Source organism: Oncorhynchus masou, chromosome 13, assembly GCF_036934945.1.
Source record: "Oncorhynchus masou masou isolate Uvic2021 chromosome 13, UVic_Omas_1.1, whole genome shotgun sequence".
NCBI classification, from domain to species: Eukaryota; Metazoa; Chordata; class Actinopteri; order Salmoniformes; family Salmonidae; genus Oncorhynchus; species Oncorhynchus masou.
The window spans coordinates 41,879,952-41,903,143 of record NC_088224.1 but is presented as its reverse complement, the minus strand read 5'-3'; the positions used below and the strand labels follow the sequence as shown (position 1 = coordinate 41,903,143).

At 44.2% G+C, this 23,192-nt stretch overlaps 1 protein-coding gene across 1 annotated transcript in view; it reads right to left on the bottom strand.

Annotated features, from left to right (window-relative positions):
- LOC135553337 (sodium/hydrogen exchanger 3-like) overlaps positions 1–15,432 on the bottom strand; it is a 74,713-nt gene extending 59,281 nt beyond the window's left edge. The window contains exons 1-4 of the mRNA XM_064985491.1: positions 15,355–15,432; positions 15,183–15,306; positions 2,312–2,614; positions 1,941–2,101 (exon numbers count right to left, since the gene is read on the bottom strand). Of these exons, the coding sequence (XP_064841563.1) occupies positions 1,941–2,101; positions 2,312–2,614; positions 15,183–15,306; positions 15,355–15,432 (666 nt within the window). The remainder of the gene's footprint in view (positions 1–1,940; positions 2,102–2,311; positions 2,615–15,182; positions 15,307–15,354) is intronic.
- Between the last annotated feature and the right edge of the window lie 7,760 nt (positions 15,433–23,192).

Here is a 23,192-nt window from a genome sequence, read left to right as displayed (position 1 = left end):
TAGTGTTGACAACAAAACACATTTCAATATTACTTTTGTAATACAGTAAATAGCGTAACGTTACGGCTAACTAATGTAACAGCATTTATTCAACCTTAAAGTTGTTAACATCCATGGCAACATTGAGGTTACTGTAACTAAACGTCCTTATGTTACCATAGAAAGCATTCGTGTTCAAGATAGCATGAAAAGGTCGCAGGTCTGTATTGATCTTCACAATTGCTATAATAATCTGAGTAGAATCTCGAACAGCATTGATGACTTGCACTATGTACTTTTAATGTAGAGTGCATTTGGAAAGTACTCAGACCCCTTGACTTTTTCTAAATTTTGTTTTGCCTTATTCTAAAATGGATTAGAAAAATTATAATTCTAAATCTACACACAATGCCCCATAATGACAAAGCAAAAACAGGTTTATATAGACAGGCGTGTGCCTTTCCAAATCATATCCAATGAATTGAATTTACCACAGGTGGACTCCAAGTTGTCGAAACATCAAGGATTTTTAATGGAAACCAGATGCACCTGAGCTCAATTTTGAGTCTCATAGCAAAGGGTCTGAATACTTATGTAAATATGATAACATTTTCTTTATTGGTAATACATTTGCAAACATTTCTAAAAATCTGTTTTCGCTTTGTCATTATGGGTGTAGTGTGTAGATTGCTGAGGATTTAAATGTTTTATTTAATCCATTTTAGACTAAGGCTGTAACGTAACAAAATGTGGAAAAGGGCTCTGAATACTTTCTGAATGCACTACTCTCAACTGCAATCCAGGTCATTTGATTGTTTCTAGACGAAGCACACTGATAACGCATTAAGCTGTTGTATAAATACAAACTATTCAGACATTGTATTCCCATTTGAACATTGTTGTGCTTTTACAACAGTGATGACACATTTAGATGATACCTAACCCCAAAATCGGACAGTTTTTCCATTGGAATTAAGTTGTACACATTAGGATTTCTTATTTTGGAGTTGGGTGAATAAAGGTTTAAATCTCATTGATGAACGTCTCAACCAAATGTCCACCTTGAAATTAAGTGATGTTCCCAGTGGCCAAGTATTGCGCCATGCCTCAGGTTCAAACTGTTACTGCTTGGTCTGCGCTCCATAATGATTTAATTAGCCGACATGTCTTTTTCTTTTTTTTTACATGAAATATGATGAACTACGAGTGATCCTCAGCAACAACAACACGGATGTGACAGCGTTTACAGATGTAGCAAATGGAATGATACAAACTGTAGGCTACCAACTGAAGGGAACCTGATCAAAAGTAGTGCACTATCTACAGTAGGACAGGGATATTCAAATAGTATTTGAGAAAGTCCAATCACACAAATTTCCTAGGACGGTAAAGGTCCGAATGGATATTGTCATTATCAGCGTAGTAACAGACCCCCACTTCTCATTTCGCCATGTCTTATGTGAGTTCATGTGATATCTGTTTTGTATGTTTTAAAGCAAATTGCTTCCAATTCTATACATTTTTCCATGGGGTGGAGAGAACATTTTTCAGTTAAACAGCTCATTTTCTGCAATTGTACATATTTTGCCATGTCTTATGTGTGTTCATGTGATATCAGAGTGACTCAAACATTATAACAAAACCAATGGGGTGAAAAATGTTAGCTAACATGGGCTAGTTGATCAACTGTCATAAATAGCTCTTTCAGGTCAGCAATGACTGACATAAGAGTAAAACTGTTGAAGCACTGCCAAATTACAAAATTGCAGCTTGTGTATTCCACTATTACACCTTTTAAGAAGAGTAAGTTGAAAGCGCTACTGAGTTCCAAAAAAAAAAAAAATGTAGGCCTCATTCCGTATTGACACCGTTCTTGGTCAGCATGACTGACATAGGGAAAAGGGTACAATTTGTGACGCACCCTAATAATGATACATGAGGATGAAGATTGTGAGACTGACCACTGTGACGCCGTCGTTGAGAAGGGACTCCCCAAACACCAGGATGTACAGGACCTCGTTGACATGGACCTCCTCAAACACGGCAATCACAGCCACGGGGTCCACAGCAGCAATCAGACTCCCAAACAACAGCAACTGCAGAAGACCAGTGTTGATATCACCTACAGATGATATTAAGGTGAAAGGTGTTATGATCTCAGACCTTTCGTCTACCTTACACATTAACTCTGATTGAGGACCGCACAAATGCCCGTTTCAATCATCGGAAAACTATAGAAGAACCCATATTTTATGTTGATCTGCTCTATGGGCCCCCTGGTCAAAAGTAGTGCACTATAATAGGAATTTGGGACACACATTGGCTGCCTTACCTATGGCCCCGCCCAACCAGCAACCCCAAAGGGAAAGTCCCAAAGTGGCAGCGTTCCAGCAGGTGCCAATAACTGCGTAAACCAGGATGGAGCCCAAGTTGCTGAAAAACAGCTTGTTGGGCATAGAGTAGCCCGAGTCCAGGACGATCTGGGGCAGCAGGTAGAAGAAGAAGATGAAGGGCTGCAGCCTGAAGGACTGCACCTTGTCTGCCCCGTAGATGATGCCGCCCAGGACCCAACCGATGCAAATGAGGAGGCCGCTCTCCGGGATCACACTGGTCAGGCTGGGGATCAGCTGGAACACTGTTGGTGAAGAGAGTGAGAGAGAGAGAAACAAGGACAAGAGAGACACATTCAGAGATACGTAGAGTGAATGAAAGATAAAGAGGGTCAGAAAGTTGAATGATAACAGAGCACTTTCACACTCAAATGTGTTTCTCGTATAATTAAACTATATTTGTAAGGTTGTGCGTGCATGCTATATTTAGTCATCCACTGTAGGCAACCTACTTTTGTGCTATAACTGCTGGTACATTGGTTATTGCATGGAAAAAGCTATTGTTACTGTGTTACCCACTGTTTAGACAAATATGGTGATGCATTTGCTCTGGATAGAAAGTGACTTTGACAATCGGAAAAAGAAAACAAAGGAAATATATTAGCTACAAAACAACGCAGCATGTCAGAAGGCTCCGTAACATCAGGTAGAGAACGGTCTGGGATTGACCAATGGGAACACTTAATGGCATAGACAACACCGTTCAATCAAGAGCGTCTAACCTATAGCAGACCACTTTGGACACACCCACTCCTTTCGATACAACCACTACTCTGAGACCTGAGTCAGGTTTGTAGGCCTCCAGCATCTTCACAAGGTCCTTTACTGTTGTTCTGGGATTGATTTGCACTTTTCGCACATCTCAAGGAGACAGAATACGTCTCCTTCCTGAGCAGTATGACAGCTGCTTAGTCCCATGGTGTTTATACTTGCGGCAGGGTAGCCTAGTGGTTAGAGCGTTGAACTAGTAACCGGAAGGTTGCAAATCCCCGAGCTGACAAGGTACAAATCTGTTGTTCTGCCCCTGGACAGGCCGTTAACCCACTGTTCCTAGGCAGTCATTGAAAATAAGAATTTGTTCTTAACTGACTTGCCTAGTTAAATAAAGGTAAAAAATAAAATAGTCAGTCCGGGACGCAGCTACTAATACTTGTTGATAACACTGATGAGGGCTATAGTTGCCAGACAGTAGTAGAATTATGTTGAGCCTATTTATGGCCCAAATTCTAGACAAAACACAGCTTTCATTCTCACTGGATGATATTGCCTGCTCCCTTCGATCTGTCTGATGTTTACAATTGACTTCAAATCCTATTATTCCACTCTTTGTCATGCACTCAGTTAAGCCTACATGTTCTGTTATGTACTTGAGTGAAGACCCAAAAGCGGTTTTAACAGAAAACAGAGTTCTTTAATGAAAAAAACAGGAATGGCATAAATCCTCTTCCAACGTTGTCAATGGAACAAAAAGAACGTTAGTATAATGCAGGATGCACCTGCCAGGCAGACTCCGACAGGATAGGACAAGGTGGAAGCAAACGAGACGACAGCTTGCTTCTGGCATGAAAAACACAAACAAGAATCAGACACTGAAAGTAGCAGGAACAGAGAGAGAAATAGAGACCTAATCAGAGGGGGAAGAGAGAACAGGTGGGAAAGAGTGAATGAGCTAGTTAGGGGAGATGTAGAACAGCTGAAGAATGAGAGACAGAGAAGGTAACCTAAAAAGACCAGCAGAGAGAGACAGAGTGAAGAGAAAGGACAGGAACAGACATAACAAGACATGACAGTACCCCCCCACTCACCGAGCGCCTCCTGGCGCACTCGAGGAGGAAACCTGGCGGCAACGGAGGAAATCATCGATCAGCGAACGGTCCAGCACGTCCCGAGAGGGAACCCAACTCCTCTCCTCAGGACCGTACCCCTCCCAATCCACTAGGTACTGATGACCACGGCCCCGAGGGCGCATGTCCAAAATCTTACGAACCCTGTAGATGGGTGCGCCCTCGACAAGGATGGGGGGGGGGAAGGGACGAGCGGGGGCGCGAAGAACGGGCTTAACACAGGAGACATGGAAGACCGGGTGAACGCGACGAAGATAGCGCGGGAGAAGAAGTCGCACTGCGACAGGATTAATGACCTGAGAAATACGGAACGGACCAATGAACCGCGGGGCCAACTTGCGAGAAGCTGTCTTAAGGGGAAGGTTCTGAGTGGAGAGCCATACTCTCTGACCGCAACAATATCTAGGACTCTTGGTCCTACGCTTATTAGCGGCCCTCACAGTCTGCGCCCTATTACGGCAAAGTGCCGACCTGACCCCCTTCCAGGTGCGCTCGCAACGCTGGACAAAAGCCTGAGCGGAGGGGACGCAGGACTCGGCGAGCTGAGATGAGAACAGCGGAGGCTGGTACCCGAGGCTACTCTGAAAAGGAGATAGACCGGTAGCAGACGAAGGAAGCGAGTTGTGGGCGTACTCTGCCCAGGGGAGCTGTTCTGACCAAGACGCAGGGTTACGAAAAGAAAGACTGCGTAAAATGCGACCAACAGTCTGATTGGCCCGTTCGGCTTGACCGTTAGACTGGGGATGAAAGCCGGACGAGAGACTGACGGAAGCCCCAATCAAACGGCAAAACTCCCTCCAAAATTGAGACGTGAACTGCGGGCCTCTGTCGGAAACGACGTCAGACGGAAGGCCATGAATTCGGAAAACATTCTCGATAATGATCTGAGCCGTCTCCTTAGCAGAAGGGAGCTTAGCGAGAGGAATGAAATGAGCCGCCTTAGAGAATCTATCGACAACCGTAAGAATAACTGTCTTCCCCGCTGATGAAGGCAGTCCGGTGATAAAATCTAAAGCGATGTGAGACCACGGTCGAGAGGGAATGGGAAGCGGTCTGAGACGGCCGGCAGGAGGAGAGTTCCCAGATTTAGTCTGCGCGCAGACCGAACAAGCGGCGACAAATCGACGCGCGTCACGTTCCCGAGTGGGCCACCAGAAACGCTGGCGAATGGAAGCGAGCGTACCCCGAACGCCGGGGTGGCCGGCTAACTTGGCAGAGTGGGCCCACTGAAGAACGGCCGGACGAGTAGGAACGGGAACGAACAGAAGGTTCCTAGGACAAGCTCGCGGCGACGGAGTGTGAGCGAGTGCTTGCTTTACCTGCCTCTCAATTCCCCAGACAGTCAACCCGACAACACGCCCCCAGGGAGAATCCCCTCGGGGTCGGTGGAGACCTCAGAAGAACTGAAGAGACGAGATAAAGCATCAGGCTTGGTGTTTTTGAGCCCGGACGATAAGAAATAACAAACTCGAAACGAGCGAAAAACAGAGCCCAACGAGCCTGACGCGCATTAAGTCGTTTGGCTGAACGGATGTACTCAAGGTTCCTATGGTCAGTCCAAACGACAAAAGGAACGGTCGCCCCCTCCAACCACTGTCGCCATTCGCCTAGGGCTAAGCGGATGGCGAGCAGTTCGCGATTACCAACATCATAGTTACGTTCTGACGGCGATAAGCGATGAGAGAAAAACGCGCAAGGATGGACCTTGCCGTCAGAGAGAGAGCGCTGAGAAAGAATGGCTCCCACGCCCACCTCTGACGCGTCAACCTCAACAACAAACTGACTAGAGATGTCAGGTGTAACAAGAATAGGTGCGGATGTAAAACGATTCTTAAGAAGATCAAAAGCTCCCTGGGCGGAAACGGACCACTTAAAGCACGTCTTAACAGAAGTAAGGGCTGTGAGGGGAGCTGCCACCTGACCGAAATTACGGATGAAACGACGATAGAAATTAGCGAAGCCCAGAAAGCGCTGCAGCTCGACGCGTGACTTAGGAACGGGCCAATCAATGACAGCCTGGACCTTAGCGGGATCCATCTTAATGCCCTCAGCGGAAATAACGGAACCGAGAAAAGGGACAGAGGCGGCATGAAAAGTGCACTTCTCAGCCTTCACATAAAGACAGTTCTCCAAAAGGCGCTGGAGGACGCGTCGCACGTGCTGAACATGAATCGAGAGAGACGGTGAAAAAATCAGGATATCGTCCATGTAAACGAAAACAAAAATGTTCAGCATGTCTCTCAGGACGTCGTTAACTAGTGCCTGAAAGACAGCTGGAGCGTTAACGAGGCCGAAAGGAAGAACCCGGTATTCAAAGTGCCCTAACGGAGTGTTAAACGCCGTCTTCCACTCGTCCCCCTCCCTGATGCGCACGAGATGGTAGGCGTTACGAAGGTCCAATTTGGTGAAAAACCTGGCTCCCTGCAGGATCTCGAAGGCTGAAGACATAAGAGGAAGCGGATAACGATTCTTAACTGTTATGTCATTCAGCCCTCGATAATCCACGCATGGGCGCAGGGACCCGTCCTTCTTCTGAACAAAAAAAAAAAAAACCCCGCTCCGGCGGGAGAGGAGGAGGAGACTATGGTACCAGCGTCGAGCGAAACAGACAAATAATCCTCGAGAGCCTTACGTTCGGGAGCCGACAGAGAGTATAATCTACCCCGGGGGAGTAGTTCCCGGAAGGAGATCAATACTACAGTCATACGACCGGTGTGGAGGGAGAGAAGTGGCCTTGGAACGACTGAACACCGTGCGCAGATCGTGATACTCCTCCGGCACCCCTGTCAAATCGCCAGGCTCCTCCTGTGAAGAAGGGACAGAGGAAACAGGAGGGATAGCAGACATTAAACAGGTCACATGACAAGAAACATTCCAGGATAGGATAGTATTACTAGACCAATTAATAGAAGGGTTATGGCGCACTAGCCAGGGATGACCCAAAACAACAGGTGTAAAAGGTGAACGAAAAATTAAAAAAGAAATGGTTTCGCTATGATTACCAGAGACAGTGAGGGTTAAAGGCAGCGTCTCACGCTGAATCTTGGGGAGAGAACTACCATCTAAAGCGAACAAGGCCGTGGGCTCCCCTAACTGTCTGAGAGGAATGTCATGTTCCCGAGCCCAGGTCTCGTCCATAAAACAGCCCTCCGCCCCAGAGTCTATCAAGGCACTGCAGGAAGCAGATGAACCGGGCCAGCGGAGATGGACCGGAAAGGTAGTGCGTGATCCAGAAGGAGAGGCCTGAGTAGTTGCGCTCACCAGTAGCCCCCCTCTTACTGATGAGCTCTGGCTTTTACTGGACATGAGGTGACAAAATGACCAGCGGAGCCGCAGTAGAGACAGAGGCGATTGGTGATTCTCCGTTCCTTCTCCTTGGCCGAGATGCGGATACCCCCAGCTGCATAGGCTCAGCATCCGAGCCGGCGGAGGAGGGTGGCAGTGATGCGGCAGGTGGCAGTGATGTGGAGAGGGGAGCAACGGAGAACGCGAACTCCTTTCCACGTGCTCGGCGACGAAGATCAAACCGTCGCTCTATGCGAATAGCGAGAGCTATTAAGGAGTCCAGACTGGAAGGAACCTCCCGGGAGAGGATCTCATCCTTAACCTCGACGAGGAGACCCTCCAGAAAGCGAGCGAGCAAAGCCGGCTCGTTCCAGTCACTAGAGGCAGCGAGAGTGCGAAACTCAATAGAATAATCCGTTATGGATCGATTCCCCTGACATAGGGAAGACAGGGCCCTGGAAGCCTCCTCCCCAAAAACAGAACGGTCAAAAACCCGTATCATCTCCTCCTTAAAGTCCTGATACTGGTTAATACACTCAGCCCTCGCCTCCCAGATTGCCGTGCCCCACTCACGCGCCCGTCCGGGAAGGAGAGAAATGACGTAGGCGATGCGGGCTGCGCTCCTGGAGTAAGTGTTGGGCTGGAGAGAGAACACCACGTCACACTGAGTGAGGAATGAGCGGCACTCAGTGGGCTCCCCAGAGTAACACGGCGGGTTGTTGATCCTGGGCTCCGGAGACTCGGAAACCCTGGAAGTGGGCGGTGGATCGAGGTGGAGTTGGTGAACCCGTCTTGTGAGGTCGGAGACTTGGACGGCCAGGGTCTCAACGGCATGTCGAGCAGCAGACAATTCCTCCTCGTGTCTGCCTAGCATCGCTCCCTGGATCTCGACGGCGGAGTGAAAAGGGTCCGGAGCCGCTGGGTCCATTCTTGGTCTGATTCTTCTGTTATGTACTTGAGTGAAGACCCAAAAGCGGTTTTAACAGAAAACAGAGTTCTTTAATGAAAAAAACAGGAATGGCATAAATCCTCTTCCAACGTTGTCAATGGAACAAAAAGAACGTTAGTATAATGCAGGATGCACCTGCCAGGCAGACTCCGACAGGATAGGACAAGGTGGAAGCAAACGAGACGACAGCTTGCTTCTGGCATGAAAAACACAAACAAGAATCAGACACTGAAAGTAGCAGGAACAGAGAGAGAAATAGAGACCTAATCAGAGGGGGAAGAGAGAACAGGTGGGAAAGAGTGAATGAGCTAGTTGGGGGAGATGTAGAACAGCTGAAGAATGAGAGACAGAGAAGGTAACCTAAAAAGACCAGCAGAGAGAGACAGAGTGAAGAGAAAGGACAGGAACAGACATAACAAGACATGACATGTTCCCTCCCATGAACATTGTATTGAATTATGAAAGTTAACTTTCTCGTTTGAAACGAGACCAGAAGTATACATAAAATAAGAATTTGTTCTTAACTGACTTGCCTGGATAAATAAAAGGTTAAAAAAAAAAATGTAAACCAAAAAATACATGAAGATCAGAATCTAAGAACAAATTCTTGATTATGTTTTAGGATCATGAAAGAGTCATCTTTGAGTCCAGGCCACAAAGAAAGTCATTACAACTTTCATAGCCTTATCTGTCTGCCAGCATCATTGTGAATACTACCAACTCTGCGATATATTCACTGACATAGTTTGTGTCTGTAACAGTACTTTAAACTGTGGCAGAAGTGAACCCTGGATTTAGTCTGAGTAGTATTGTTTCCTCTTTAAAAGCTTTAATTTGATCACAACTGCTCTCCCCAAAAGTTCAAAACACTCAATTCAAACAATGTATCAATCATCATTGTCTAACAGTGAATGTGCAGCTGTGTCATCTGATCCTCAAGACTCCTAAAGCTGACCGCATCCCACTGTATACATACCCATTTTGGGTACCCCAGCCACCAGTATTCGAAGGAGAATGAGGTAGGGGGCTTCCACATGGTACCACATAAGTCACAATTTGTATCCATTCCAGCCTGGCTGTGGTTCGATACCACCACCCCTGACTCTGGATGCGACCCATGGGGTGCTCCCACCTCCATACCCTCAACCACTAGGCCCATGGTGCAAGTCAGCAACGCTGCCCCCAGCAGCAAGTTCTGCTTGGCATTTCACTAAATTAATAATGCTGCAAAAAATCTTTACTGTACTCAACCAAGGACAGAGACTCTCTCTGTGTTTCTCAGTCTCTACTGTACTCTTATCAAGGGCAGATACTCTCTCTGTGTTTCTCAGTCTCTACTGTACTCAACCAAGGGCAGAGACGCTCTGTGTTTCTCAGTCTCTACTGTACTCAACCAAGGGCAGAGACACTATGTGTTTCTCAGTCTCTACTGTACTCAACCAAGGGCAGAGACGCTCTGTGTTTCTCAGTCTCTACTGTACTCAACCAAGGGCAGAGATGCTCTGTGTTTCTCAGTCTCTACTGTACTCAACCAAGGGCAGAGACTCTCTCTCTCTCTGTGTTTCTCAGTCTCTACTGTACTCAACCAAGGGCAGAGACTCTCTCTCTCTCTGTGTTTCTCAGTCTCTACTGTACTCAACCAAGGGCAGAGACGCTCTGTGTTTCTCAGTGTCTACTGTACTCAACCAAGGGCAGAGACGCTCTGTGTTTCTCAGTCTCTACTATACTCAAACAAGGGCAGAGACGCTCTGTGTTTCTCAGTCTCTACTGTACTCAACCAAGGGCAGAGACGCTCTGTGTTTCTCAGTCTACTGTACTCAACCAAGGGCAGAGATTACTATGCCACTCTCAAGGAGGAAACTTCATACTAATCTGTGCTTTCAAGCCAAATGAAAAGTTTTTACATTTGGTGTGTAATTTCAGTTCATTTGTTTGCCTGGCCTCAGAGAGGTGTTTCATGCCCACATTCTCACGCAGGTGTGTGTACATGGGACAAGAGATCTGTGGATACGTATTTGTATGTTAACGTAATTGATATAGTGCACAACAGAAACGTGTCAAGTAGTATACAATGGCATGTATTTGTGATGAGAACACTGTTCTGGTGAACTCCATAGTGACGATGTTGTTTGGCTCCGGAGGCATCATGACATATTATTTAGGATATGCGTTTTACTTCCTTAAAACGACACTGTCACTGGACATGTACTGTACTCAAGCAGCATAACAAATAATATTCCTTACACAGGTAACTGAAACTTGATTTATTTTAACTTGGAACTCTTTGCTATCATAGCTTGCAATATGTGTACAAGTGAATAAGTCATAAGTCAGTACGTCCGTATGTGTCAGTATATGTGTACATATAGTGACATGTTCAACAGTCAATGTAACACAGTGCTCACATAAGCCTGTTGGACTTAACAAGGCCTAACAGCTGGAAGTGTTGTGAAACTGAAGCCATTCACTTGAGGATGCATCTGCATAACAGACCCGGTGAGTAATCTAACTTGCACACATTATAAATAAGTCAAATGTTATTTTAACATACATTAGAGGCGGGTTTATTATTGCCTACTTGATTTACAGGCAAATGTTTAACTCCATGGCTAAATAGGGTGGGAAAATATGGCATGCATCAATTCACACTATTAGCCATGTAAATGAACTAATGTCCCAATGTATCATTTTAACCAGCGCACAGCCTGCTGTTTAGCCTATAAAATGTTAAACATGATTATGGCCTTGAGTCCCATGTTCCTCCAAGCATGTAAAAGTATGCAATTTTTAACACCTGATTAGAAAGGTTCAGTCTTGGAAAGATGGAAAGGTTAAACAAATGGCATTTTTGTGCCTGAAGTTGTAGACACACGACATATTCTTGTGGAATTGTATCTTTGCAGTGTATATTTAACATTTGCGAAGTTCATACCAGTTGCAATCGAGTTACTATGAGCTATAGCATTCAGGTGTTCTTTTAACCCTTCTGCGTTTCTGCTACTAATGCCCTAAAGGCGACCAACAGGTTGCTGAAGGCGACCTACAGCAAACTCAGAATACTCATGTGCTTTGTAATGTACTTTACATTTTCATCATTGTGTAAAATGACGTTACGCCTGCAATAAAATACTTCTATAGCACATTTCCATAAGTAACCACTGCCAAATATGTTTTTGATGTTCTACCCATGGGAAAACCCTCTTTCTAAGGTCTCTTTACAGATTACTAATCAGGACTGCCAACCTTCCAGTTTGGACTGGAGTTACCTCCTGTCAAATAGTGAAGACAGCCCAGGAGATTTTTGTGACGATTGAATTAGATGAATACAAGAAATCAGTCCATTACAAGTTGTCAACCCTAGGTTATGTCACGCCCTGATCTGCCATTGTGCTTGTCTCCACCCCCCGCCAGGTGTTGCCCATCTTCACCATTATCCCCTGTGTACTTATACCTGTGTTTTCTGTCTGTCTGTTGTCAGTTTGTCAAGCTTACCAGCGTTTGTCCTGTCTTTTCCCAGCCTCTCTTTAGCTTGTCCTCCTGGTTTTTGACCCTTGCCTGTCCTGACCATGTACCTGACCACTCTGCCTGAGCCTGCCTGCCTGCCATCATGTACCTTTGCTCCTACTCTGGATTATCGACCCCTGCCTGCCTTGACCTGTCGTTTGCCTGCCCCTGTTGTTACAATAAACATTGTTACTTCACACAGACTGCACTTGGGTCTTACTGTCACGTTCGTCATAACGAGGAGAACAAGGCGCAGCGTGAGATGAATACATTCTTCTTTATTTAACCTCTTGAAACTCAATTTCGCAATTTCATTTTTGGATGAAAAACGTTCCCATTTTAAACAAGATATTTTGTCACAAAAAGATGCTCGACTATGCATATAATTGATAGCTTTAGAAAGAAAACACTCTGAATTTTCCAGAACTGCAAAGATATTGTCTGTGGGTGCCCTAGAACGGGAGCTACAGGCAAAACCAAGATGAAACGGCAACCAGGAAACCAGCAGGATTTTTGAGGCTCCGTTTTCCATTGTCTCCTTATATGGCTGTGAATGCGAGAGGAATGAGCCTGCCCTTTCTGTCGTTTCCCTAAGGTGTCTGCAGCATTGTGACGTATTTGTAGGCATATCATTGGAAGATCATAAGAGACTACATTTTCCAGGTGTCCGCCCGGTGTCCTCCGTCGAAATTGGTGCGTCTTTTTCAGCTGCTGGTATTTTTCCATGCGATTCTGAGGGGAAAGCAGGCTTCCACGAACTGCATATCAATGAAGAGATATGTGAAAAAACACCTTGAGGATTGATTCTAAACAACGTTTGCCATGTTTCGGTCGATATTATGGAGTTAATTCGGAAAAAGTTTGACGTTTTGGTGACTGAATTTTCAGTTTGTTTCGGTAGCCAAATGTGATGTAGAAAACGGAGCGATTTCTCCTACACAAAGATTCTTTCAGGAAAAACTGAACATTTGCTATGTAACTGAGAGTCTCCTCATTCAAAACATCCGAAGCTCTTCAAAGGTAAATTATTTTATTTATTTGGTTATCTGGTTTTTGTGAAAATGTTGCGTGCTAAATGCTACTCAAAATGCTAAGCTAGCTTAGCATACTCTTACACAAATTAGTGATTTGCTATGGTTCAAAAGCATATTTTGAAAATCTGAGATGACAGTGTTGTTAAGAAAAGGCTAAGCTTGAGAGCAGGCGCATTATTTTCATTTTATTTGCGATTTTCAGAAATCGTTAACGTTGCGTTAAGCTAATGAGCCTGAGGCTTTATTCACGATCCCGGATCCGGGATGGGGAGTATCAAGAGGTTCACTAAAGTATCACGAAGAACACTAAACAAACACCGCGAGCGTGAAGCTATAACCACAAGTGCTGACATGCAACTACACATAGACAATAACCCACAAAACCAAAATGGTAACCTCAGAGACAACGATAAACAGCTGCCTCTGATTGGGAACCAATTCAGGCCACCATAGACCTACATATACCTAGACATACTAAAACCCCATAGACATACAAAAACCCTAGACAGGACAAAACCACACATACCACCCTCGTCACACCCTGACCAAAATAATACATAAAACATAGATAACTAAGGTCAGGGCATGACACTTACCTTCCTTATAGGTTAGGCTAATCCGTCATTACTCTTCTATCCATTCCTACCAAAACGAGGTCAATAGGCTGGGAAGCCCTGTTTATACCTGCCACTAGCCAGCATCCTTCATCCTGATCTTGACCTAATCTTATCTGTTTACACTTATAAGATCTGATCACAATGTGTCTTTTAATCGTATACACCAATCCTGTCTAGAAATGTAGGCACAGTCAGAGTGTGATCAATAGAAAGGTTGCACATTAGAACCAGGAATAAACGTGGCTATAGCCTGGTTGTGTTTTGATTAGACTGGTGACAGAGGATGAGGACACAATACAGTCAACAGTTTATTAGTTGATCATGTTCTTGCATGTAGATCTTAAGGGAAGCGATCACTAGTACCTCTCCAACCAAGGTGCATGAATTGTAAAGAGGAGATTCAGCAACTTTTGCATGACAATGAAAGTAAATAAAATATTTATTGTTAAAGGTAAAATCATGTTTTTTTTACGCACTTCCATTGTCCTCCAAGAGTTGCTGAATCTCAGTACCGTGTGGCAGCAAACACTCACACGGAAACAGAAAATAAACACCCACAACCAAAATGGGGAAAACAGGCTACCTAAGTATGATTCGCAAACAGAGACAACGAACGACACCTGCCTCTGATTGAGAACCATACTAGGCCCAAGACATAGAAATATAACAACCTAGAAAAACAAACAGACTGCCCACCCCAACTCACGCCCTGACCACTTTATTTACATACTCATCTCATATGTATATACTGTACTCGATACCATCTACTGTATCTTGCCTATGCTGCTCTGTACCATCACTCATTCATATATCAAAATGTACATATTCTTTATCCCCTTACACTTGTGTGTATAAGACAGTAGTTTTGGAATTGTTAGTTAGATTACTTGTTGGTTATTACTGCATTGTCGGAACAAGAAGCACAAGCATTTCGCTACACTCGCATTAACATCTGCTAACCATGTGTATGTGACAAATAAAAAATTGATTTGATTTACTAAAACAAAGACAAAACAAAGGAACTAAGGTCAGAACGTGACAGCATATTTATAATGACTGGAGGAGGTATGACTCCATCCTGGCCCTCCTGTACTAAGCACACCAACCAGACATGGTCCATTGTCCCCAATTATCATCAAGCAGAATACATTGACTGAGAGAGCTGGTGGAGGATGGAAGAAAGCAAGCTTCATACATCTGTGGAGGAAGAAAAATGCCAGTACTTTTCCCATAATGCTCCATTACCTTTAACCATTCACCTTCAAAAGCTGAAACTCCATAACTCACATCTCTACCTACATACACATTAGCACAAATTACATTATCACCTGCCAGACTCTACCAAACTTTTCCTCAGCTTTCCTGTCGAAACACAAATAAATCCTGTAAAATTTTACACTAACACACAGTTAATTGGCTGTGTCATGACAGTGTAAAGTCAGCGGTCTTAAACTGACATCGGCTTGGTTTATAACATCTGTTATAACTCTGAGAGTGAATAGGGGATGCAATCTATGGTACGATGAAGTGCTATAAAGATAAGTAGCCTGGGGACGGGGATGTACATGCATGGTACTCACCGAGTTTGCAGAGCCAGCTGACCAGGATCCAGACTACTATCAGGTACGGGAATTGAATTTCATGCCAGTTCCAGGTGACGATGGGCAGGGTGGTGATATGGTTCGTCGTTCCATTTTCTGTGCCCTTGTCAGTCCTGTGCTCTGTGCCCTTCTGAAGGTCATCATTACCTACCCGAGATGCCAGGCTGGGCCTACTGATGGCAAGCAGCACAATCACCAGGAAGAACGTGGAGTGCCATGGAGCTGGCATCTTGGAGCTGGATGCTTTTCAAATCTTTTGCTCTTCGATCGATCTTGGTGTCTGTCTCTCATTCCCTCCTTCTCTGTCCTCTCTCACCGTCTCTGGATTTTCAGTGCTGGCCCTAAGTATGTTTGCTCCTCTCTGTCCTCGCTCAGGCTAGAGTACACCTTTTCACTACAGGTGAAAGCTCCTCCCACTCTTTAGCCGGACCAGCTAGTTGGGCCACTTCTTCAATGGCAGGGACGGAAGTTTTGCCTCACCTTGCCACCCTCTTGGTAATCACTAGCTCAGGACACCAGAGGCTTTTCCAAAGTCTGCCACCCTTGCCAGCAGGCACGCCAGCTAAGCTAAGCTAGTTAGACAAGCTAGCTACTCTAACTTGACTGTTAGCCTGAAATGGCTTCTTGGACGCTAGTTATGAGGTTTGGAACCTAACTGGGCTAGCTAAAGCCAACTTCCTAAAATTGCTAGTCAGCTAGAAGGTGTTAGAGATTCAACAAAAATCTGAGGGGGCCCAATATTTATTTTGGGGTTGGCACAGGGACATGTGGCTCCTCAGATTTTTGTTTCTCTAACACTTCTTGCCACCTACCAATTTTATGAAGTTGGCTTTAGCTAGCCCAGGTAAGTTCCCAATCTCCCAACCTCATAACTAGCTACCAAGAAGCCATTTCAGGCTATCAATCAAGTTAGAGTAGTTAAGTAGCTTGTCTAACTATCTTAGCCGGCATGCCTGCTGGCAAGATTGGTCAGCCACCAATTGTGCAAGTTCTCCCACTTAAAAAGATGAGAGAGGCCTGTAATTTTCATCATAGGTACACTTCAACTATGACAGACAAAATGAGGGGGAAAAACATCAGAAAATCACATTGTAGGATTATTAATGAATTTATTTGCAAATTATGGTGGAAAATAAGTATTTGGTCAATATCAAAAGTTTCTCAATACTTTGTTATATACCCTTTGTTGGCAATGACAGAGGTCAAACGTTTTCTGTAAGTCTTCACGAGGTTTTCACACACTGTTGCTGGTATTTTGGCCCATTCCTCCATGCAGATCTCCTCTAGAGCAGTGATGTTTCCACTAGGATGGAAGCAAATGTAAGTGACTTTAAAAAATCATGCAAAAAATGAACAGTTGACAGGAATATGTTAGTTAATGTAGAGACAAACGATTAAGCATATTTTTTTCATAAAGTTAAATTATGAAAATCGCAATTTGAAGCTAGCTGTCTAGCTAACATTAGCCAGCTAGCTGGCTAGCTTTATGGTGTTGTGACATGAGTAGGAAATTGTAATTCTGGTTGTTTAATGTTTTAGGGACTACTGAACAACCAGCAAACCAGGCTGCCGTCTTGTGAAACGGTGGATGTAAAGAATCTAGCTCGCTAAAGCATTTACTGCAAATTGAATGTACAATTTTGTAAGCTTGTCTTGCTGATATTTGCAATGCAATACAGATAGATGAAATAACGTAGCTAGCTATGTTCTTGCTTACTGTGCAATGGAGGATAAAAATACCTGTATGCCTATGGATGTGTAGCTAGCTATCTCGCCGTTCTGTGTATGGACCAAAATGTTTTGTATACACATTAGTTCAGAACCTAGCTATGAACCTCAGCTATCATAGCCAGTTGTATCAAATTCAAAACAGTCTGAATGACATTAATGAAGCCTATGGGTTGAGTAGAATATAATATAACTTTGAGCAAAGGATGCAAGTCGTATATGCATGTAGTTATTACCATGCATGAGATCCCCACATTGTAGCCTGTACATTTAATATATTCACTGATTATGTACTCTACCTTTGCAAATAAAGATGCAGTTCAGGTATGAATGTCTGAGATTATTTTTCAGTCATATCCATTACCAGGAGTATCAAATTCCAGTCTTTGAATGATGCTGTGTCTGGATGTAACCTCAGCAAAAAAAGAAACATCCTCTCACTGTCAACTGCGTTTATTTTCAGCAAACTTAACATGCGTAAATATTTGTATGAACATAAAATTCAACAACTGAGACATAAACAGAACAAGTTCCACAGACATGTGACTAACATAAATTGAATAATGTGTCCCTGAACAAAGGGAGGGTCAAAATGAAAAGTAAGTCAGTATCTGGTGTGGCCACCAGCTGCATTAAGTACTGCAGTGCATCTCCTCCTCATGGACTGCACCAGATTTGTTAGTTCTTGCAGTGAGATGTTACCACACTCTTCCACCAAAGCACCTGCAAGTTCCCTCACATTTCTGTGGGGAATGGCCCTAGCCCTCACCCTCCAATCCAACAGGTCCCAGACGTGCTCAATGGGATTGAGATCCGGGCTCTTCGATGGCCATGGCAGAACACTGACATTCCTGTCTTGTAGGAAATCACTTACAGAACGAGCAGTATGGCTGATGGCATTGTCGTGCTGGAAGGTCATGTCAGGATGAGCCTGCAGTAAGGGTACCACATGAGGGAGGAGGATGTCTTCCCTGTAACGCACAGCGTTGAGATTGCCTGCACTGACAACAAGCTCAGTCCGATGATGCTGTGACACCGCCCCAGACCATCACAGACCCTCAACCTCCAAATCGATCCCGCTCCAGAGTACAAGCCTCGGTGTACCGCTCATTCCTTCAACGATAAACGTGAATCTGACCATCACCTCTGGTGAGACAAAACCGCGACTCGTCAGTGAAGAGCACTTTTTGCCAGTCCTGTCTGGTCCAGCAATGGTGGGTTTGTTCCCATAGGCGACGTTGTTGCCGGTGATGTCTGGTGAGAACCTGCCTTACAACAGGCCTACAAGCCCTCAGTCCAGCCTCTCTCAGGGACAGTGTTCAACAGGAATCTGTGTGTGTGGCCTCACCTGTTGTCCACACCACACTAAGTGGCTGCAGAGTACTTTATGCTGAAAAACATGAACGGACACAAAGACAAATAGTATAGCGTAGTTATAGAAATAATGAAGTGTCTTACTATTCTCCGTGGTTGGCCCTCTTGCCTATTCTTTGAAGGGGAAATGAGCCAGTTATACACCTGAGCCTGCTTACTGCACAACACAATCCATCAATCAGATTGATACGTGTGTAGGTGTGGGTTATAGGTTGTCTAATTGTTTAACATTTTTTCAATATGGTGTTACGCACATCTCTAGGAAGAGTGAATGCAACACCCTGCTACAACTCAACTCCCTGTGGAGTGAAAGAGGTATGGGACTGTAGGTGCGAGTAAGGAAGACAAAAGGCAGGGAATTTACCGTTTACTAGGAATTTATTCCGTCACACGGTAATATGGGGAAAAGGGGCTGGATGGAACCAAAGCAAAGAAAGTAAATGTCAAAGCCCCCTCTCCTACCCACTACTTCTCTAACTTAGCACCACCTGGTGCGCTAACCAAAATACAGGGGGTGGTCCGCCCAGGTCTTACATAGTGTGCATAGACAGAGTATATACTACAGGTCTATGTATGCCTGCGGGCGTCTTGCCTAAGCACTCCCTAGGTGCCTTCCCCTTCACCCCTGGGAACAAATGAAACAGAATATTACAAACAATTTCTAAAAAAAACTGAGAAACACAGGACATCAAATAAGCTCTGACTGAGCAACCACTAACATATGCAGTTTTGGTATGTACTGTCTCACTCTCAGCAACAACCAACATATGATATAACCCTCAGCCATCAGCCTCTCTCAGCAATCATCTCCCTTCTGAGCAACAGAACACTGGTTTATATAGCTTCAGAAGGAGTTGGTAATTGAAGACAGCTGCTTGGGGAGAATTTCAGGAAGCCATTTCCTGAAATACATACATGCAAATACACAAACCACAACACAGAAACTGGGGAACGTAACATATGGGTCATTTAAAATAGCGTGTTTTGTTTTTGTACAGACATCACACCCTTACCTAAACAGCACCCTCACCTGAGAAGTAGAAATCAAAAGGGAGAGAAACTGGGAATTGAATAACTGCAGTTGACATAGCTAAGTAAATGGAAGAATACTCGTATTGTGCATAGTATAGTCTATGGTGTTGCCAGGGAACAGCACCCTCTTCGAAGAAGTAGGAGGTGAAGATCTCCTGCACACGGATTGACTGTCTTGCTGCGTTGTTGGACCCCATCCTTGACCCCATCCTTGTTGGACCTCATCCATTGTTACTTCTAGGTTAGACTACTGCAATGCTCTACTTTCCGGCTACCTGGATAAAGCACGAAATAAACTTCAGCTAGTGCTAGAATTTTGACTAGAAACAAAACATGTGATCATATTACTTGAGTGCTAGCCTCTCTACACTGGCTTCCTGTTAAGGCAAGGGCTGTTTTCAAGGATTTACTGCTAACCTACAAAGCATTTCATGGGCTTGTTCCTCCCTATCTTTCAGATTTGGTTCTGCCGTACATACCTACACGTACGCTACGGTCACAAGATACAGGCCTCCTTACTGTCCATAGAATTTCTAAACAAACAGCTGGAGACAGGGCTTTCCCCTACAGAGCTCAATTTTTATGGAATGGTCTGCCTACCCATGTGAGAGATGCAGACACGGTCTCAACCTTTAAGTCTTTATTGAAGACTCATCTCTTCAGTAGGTCATATGATTGAGTATAGTCTGGCCCAGGAGTGTGAAGGTGAACGGAAAGGCTCTGGAGCAACGAACCACCCTTGCTGTCTCTGCCTGGCCTGTTCCCCTCTCTCCACTGGGACTCTCTGCCTCAAACAGGGGCTGAGTCACTAGCTTACTGGTACTCTTCCATGCTGTCCCTAGGAGGGGTGCGTCACTTGAGTGGGTTGTGTCACTGACGTGATCTTCCTGGTAGGGGTTGGCACCCCCCTTTGGGTTGAGCCGTGGCGGAGATCTTCGTGGGCTATCCTTGTCTCAGGATGGTAATTGGTGGTTGAAGATATCCCTCTAGTGCTGTGGGGGCTGTGCTTCTGTTATAATCGCCACTCGGCACAGCCAGAAGAGGACTGGCCACCCCTCATAGCCTGGTTCCTCTCTAGGTTTCTTCCTAGGTTCTGGCCTTTCTAGGGAGTTTTTCCTAGCCACCATGCTTCTACACCTGCATTGCTTGCGGTTTGGGGTTTTAGGCTGAGCTTCTGTACAGCACTTTGTGACATCAGGTGATGTAAGAAGGACTGCATAAATAAATTTGATTGAAATTTGATTGATTGAAACATCCTGCAGAACAGCAGACTTCTCCTCTGGCACATGGCTGCAGATCCCCTCCTGGTCCTTGTGTCCATCCTCATGAAGTTATGCAGGACACTGGTAGTCTTCCCACACCTGAATTCCTCCAGGAGGCAGTCCCAGATGACCCTGGTCACCCAACCTTGCAGTGCCCTACACATTAACTGTAGGCAATTGTTTTGAAGGAATCTCCAGTCACAAGGTATTGGTAGGAATATGGAAGATAATGTAATCATTAGACTTTTACATCACCAGGTCATTGTGGATTACTAAAGTATAATATCCTTGAAAACAAATCATGTTAACATTGGATTGATAGATGCATGGGCACACACATGTGCATGTGTAGCATATGACAATAACAGGATCATATCAAAGATAGCATCAGAAATGAATACATAAATACCACTTGAAGCTTGATGAGGAGTTGATCATTTGAATCAGTTGTGCAGTGCTGAGGCAAAAACAAAAATATGCACCTCTGAGTCTCCTGGACCAGGACTGAGAACCACTGCTCTTCATTGGGACCTCTTCATCTGTAGACAGGCTTTCACAGCTCTGTATCTGAGGACAGAAAACCTCACAAGAAACAGACTTCATTATAGTCATATTACACCGCACTGAATATTATGTTACTAATATCTCCATCCTCACTTCTAGGGACAGGAACAACACAAAAGTACCTGCCCTATCCAGAATAGCCTACTCTCTCACTGAAAGTTGGGGCGGCTATCCTTTCACCCTCCTCCATGGCCGTTAGCTAGCTACCTACAAATGCATATAGCTAGCTGATATGAAGTTAGGTAGATGGTGACATTTAATTCACTTAGCTAGGTATCTATACAGTATGTGAAGTTGGTTAGGTAGATAGCTAGCCAACTTGCTAGCACATTTAGCAGCTCATTTGAGTTAGCCTGCACTGTAGCTAGTTAGCTAATAATACATTGTTTTCTTTACATTTTCAAAATATATTTACTTACTTGAATAGGTTCTCCCAGCCATGTGGATGATCGGAAACAGGGCAGCAAAGTTTTTTTTGTCACCAGAGCGTTAGAGGATATTACTATTGAACTATGTACCCATTTAATAGTCCAGCCTTCAAACAAAAACTGCTATGCTGAATTATTGACGCACAATCTAACATGCTGCTATATGCTGCCATATGCGGGAGGCCTAAGCGGCACGTGGCAATTTACCGCTATCTAGTGTACATGCACCGTAAGAGTGTGCAAAGTTGTCATCAAGGCAAAGGGTGGCTACTTTGAAGAATCTCAAATATATTTTGATTTGTTCATAGTTTTGGTGTCTTCACTATTATTCTACAATGTAGAAAATAGTAAAAATAAAGAAAACCCCTTGAATGAGTAGGTGTCCAAATTTTTGACTGGTACTGTATATAAAAAAAGAGGAACAAATAATTGTAGGCCTTACTGCCATTAGTCCATACAAACGAACTGAATAACAGATTCACTAAATGGAACAGATAGTCCCCACCAATGTAAAAAGGAAGTTTTAGAGTATATGTGAGCGATAAGAAAGGTCAGGATAATTATTTTTCTTCTTACATGTTTTTAACCCCATATATTTGGCATTAAACAGTCTCCATATACTGTATCTCCATACATTTTTTCAACTAAAACCGACAAACATAGCTCTAGCTCTGTCACCTTTCACCGCAGATGCGGAAGCGCGACATAGGCATATGCCGTGGATTGAGACCTATCCAATTCAAAACATATCTCTAGCTTAAACTGACAGATTTTTATTATGCTAATTCGATTTCCAGATGGGCGCAGACATCAACCTTAGGGAGTTAAAAGGGGTCGAACTGCAGGACTATTCAATGTCCATGATCCAGGCTTACTAGCTCATCAATAATGACTTACTATGTCATAACTGTGAATTACTATCTTAGGGATAATCAACGAGGGGCTATGCGTTCTATGGAAAATAATGAATGACGTGGAAGGTGTGTTCCACGACGTGCTAGAGGAGTGGAACTAACCTTACACAGGGTTGTATTACTTTCCAGAGAAGGCATAGAGCCCTCAGTTGATACATTTTTAAAATGTATTTTTTATATAACATTTCAAATTACAATACAATACAAACAAAAGACATCACTATATGTATATTTTTTTCTGAATAAACATAAAATAGTATTAAATGTGTCACACCCTGACCTTAGTATTCTTTGTTTTCCTTGTTATTTTGGTTAGGTCAGGGTGTGACATGGGTGATGTATGTGTTTTTTCTTGTCTAGGGGTTTTGTATGTTTATGGAGCTGTTTGCTTTCTAGGTAAATTGTATGTCTATGGTTGCCTAGATTGGTTCTCAATTAGAGGCAGCTGTCTATCGTTGTCTCTAATTGGGAACCATATTCAGGCAGCCATATTCTGTGGGTATTTTGTGGGTGATTGTCTATGTTAGTTGCTTGTGTCAGCACAGTTCTTGTTATAGCTTCACGGTCATTATTTGTTTATTGATTTGTATTCAGTGTTCAGTGCTTTCTTTAATTAAAACATCATGAACACATACCACGTTGCATTTTGGTCCGCTTCTTACAACGATCGTAACAAAATATTGTCAG